Genomic DNA, 1,718 nt, shown 5'->3' on the forward strand with positions numbered 1-1,718 from the left:
ACTGCCTTTCCTTGGCATTACATTACAAGTACTTATAATTATGGCTATAAATGGAGTGGTTTCTTGTGAAAAAGTTTGTGACAAAATCCATGATCCATCACTGCTATTTTAAAAAAAGAAACACTAGGAAGCATGAATGGAGTTTTCCTTAAAATGGTAAATTTTATCTAACTAAGATAAAGAGCAAACATTGTATGGAATGGAGAGAAGTTAGAAAAGTTCAGAGTTCCAACTCTATGATTTATTTCTTGAAGAACATCTTTAACACTTTATCCCAGATCTGTTTGGTCCTAACCCCATAGATAATAGGGTTGAGCATGGGTGGGACAATGACATACAGATTGGCCAGGAGGATATGGATGTAACGAGGGACATTCCTACCAAAGCGATGAGTCATGAAAGAGAATAAGGCTGGAGTATAAAAGGCCAAGATGACACAAACATGGGAGCCACAGGTGCTCAAGGCTTTTAGTCGGGCATCTTGAGAGGGGAGATGAAAGACAGCTTGGAGAATCAGAATATAGGACACGGCAATAGCAATAATATCAAATATCAGAGTTCCAATAGCACATAGGCCATAGATCATGTTGACTCTAATGCTTGTACAGGCCAGTCGGGCAATACCCATATGTTCACAGTACGTATGAGGAATTACATGATTTCCACAGAATGGAAGTCGAAGGATCAGGAACACAAAGGGAACAACTATAAAGAATGGCCTCAGCACTACCCCCATGCCCATCATGGCCACCACCCTATTGGTGAGGACAGTGCTATAATGCAAGGGATTACAAATTGCCACATAGCGATCATAGGCCATAGATGATAACACAGCTGACTCCATTGCAGTCAACATATGAATAAAGAACATCTGTGTGAGACAGGCCCCAAAACTGATCTCCCTCAATCTGAACCAAAAGATTCCCAGCATCTTGGGAATTGTTGTTGTGGAGAGTCCTTGGTCAATAGTGGCCAACATGGCCAGAAAGTAAAACATGGGCTGGTGAAGTGTCTTCTCTGTTTGTATCACAGATAATATAGTGATGTTACCCAACAGGGCAATAAGATACACAATGCAGAAAGGGAAGCCAATCCAGATGTGAAAAGTTTCCAGTCCCGGAATGCCCAATAATAGGAAAAAGGGGGGGTGGAATTGTGTGTCATTGGAATGGGGCATCCTTTTTAAATTGCAGATGGCTATGGTCTTTGCAGATAGCGTTTCAATCACCGGAAAGGATTCACATGTTATCACTTAGTATTTCCAAATTCCTTGAAAGATAAAAGAATGATTTAAACATCTTTAGTATCACATAGTCTCAGAATATGAAGGAACCTCCAAAATAATCTCACCAAACCCTTACCTGAACAGAAATTTGCTCAATAACATCCTTAAGAAGCAGCCATCTTACCTCCAGGTGAAGCCCCAGAGGGACTAGGAACTTACTACCTCCCAAGTTAGGCCATTCCCTTTTCAAAGAGGCCTAATTGTTAGGAAGCTGATATTTAAATTGAACCCAGTTTTTCAAATCTTGATCTTCCACCACTTCTGCCTAGTTCTGATCATTTCAAAATTCTTCTTATGTAGGATAGCCTTCCAATAACTGAAGACAGTTATCGTGATGTCTCCAAGTCTTTTCCTCTCCAAATAAAATATTCTGTTTCTTCAACCTACCTTAAAAAGACTTCAGGTACCCTCAACATCCCCTGAAAAAGCTCCA

General features: G+C 40.3%; 1 protein-coding gene across 1 annotated transcript; it reads right to left on the reverse strand.

Annotated features, from left to right (window-relative positions):
- Nucleotides 1-241: 241 nt before the first annotated feature.
- On the reverse strand, nt 242-1,180 carry LOC138177657 (olfactory receptor 52E2-like). Its single transcript, XM_069108868.1, has one exon. It carries the CDS (start codon nt 1,175-1,177, stop codon nt 242-244), a length of 936 nt encoding a protein of 311 aa, XP_068964969.1. The 5' UTR covers nt 1,178-1,180.
- Between the last annotated feature and the right edge of the window lie 538 nt (nt 1,181-1,718).

The sequence above is a fragment of the Petaurus breviceps genome, unplaced genomic scaffold (genome assembly GCF_028583685.1).
Source record: "Petaurus breviceps papuanus isolate PSGF00001 unplaced genomic scaffold, PetGlider_PUasm1.0 90444, whole genome shotgun sequence".
Lineage (NCBI taxonomy): Eukaryota > Metazoa > Chordata > Mammalia > Diprotodontia > Petauridae > Petaurus > Petaurus breviceps.

Bases quoted from the DNA above. Each gene is read 5' to 3' on its own strand.
- LOC138177657 (XM_069108868.1), bottom strand. From the start codon at position 1,177: ATGCCCCATTCCAATGACACACAATTCCACCCCCCCTTTTTCCTATTA.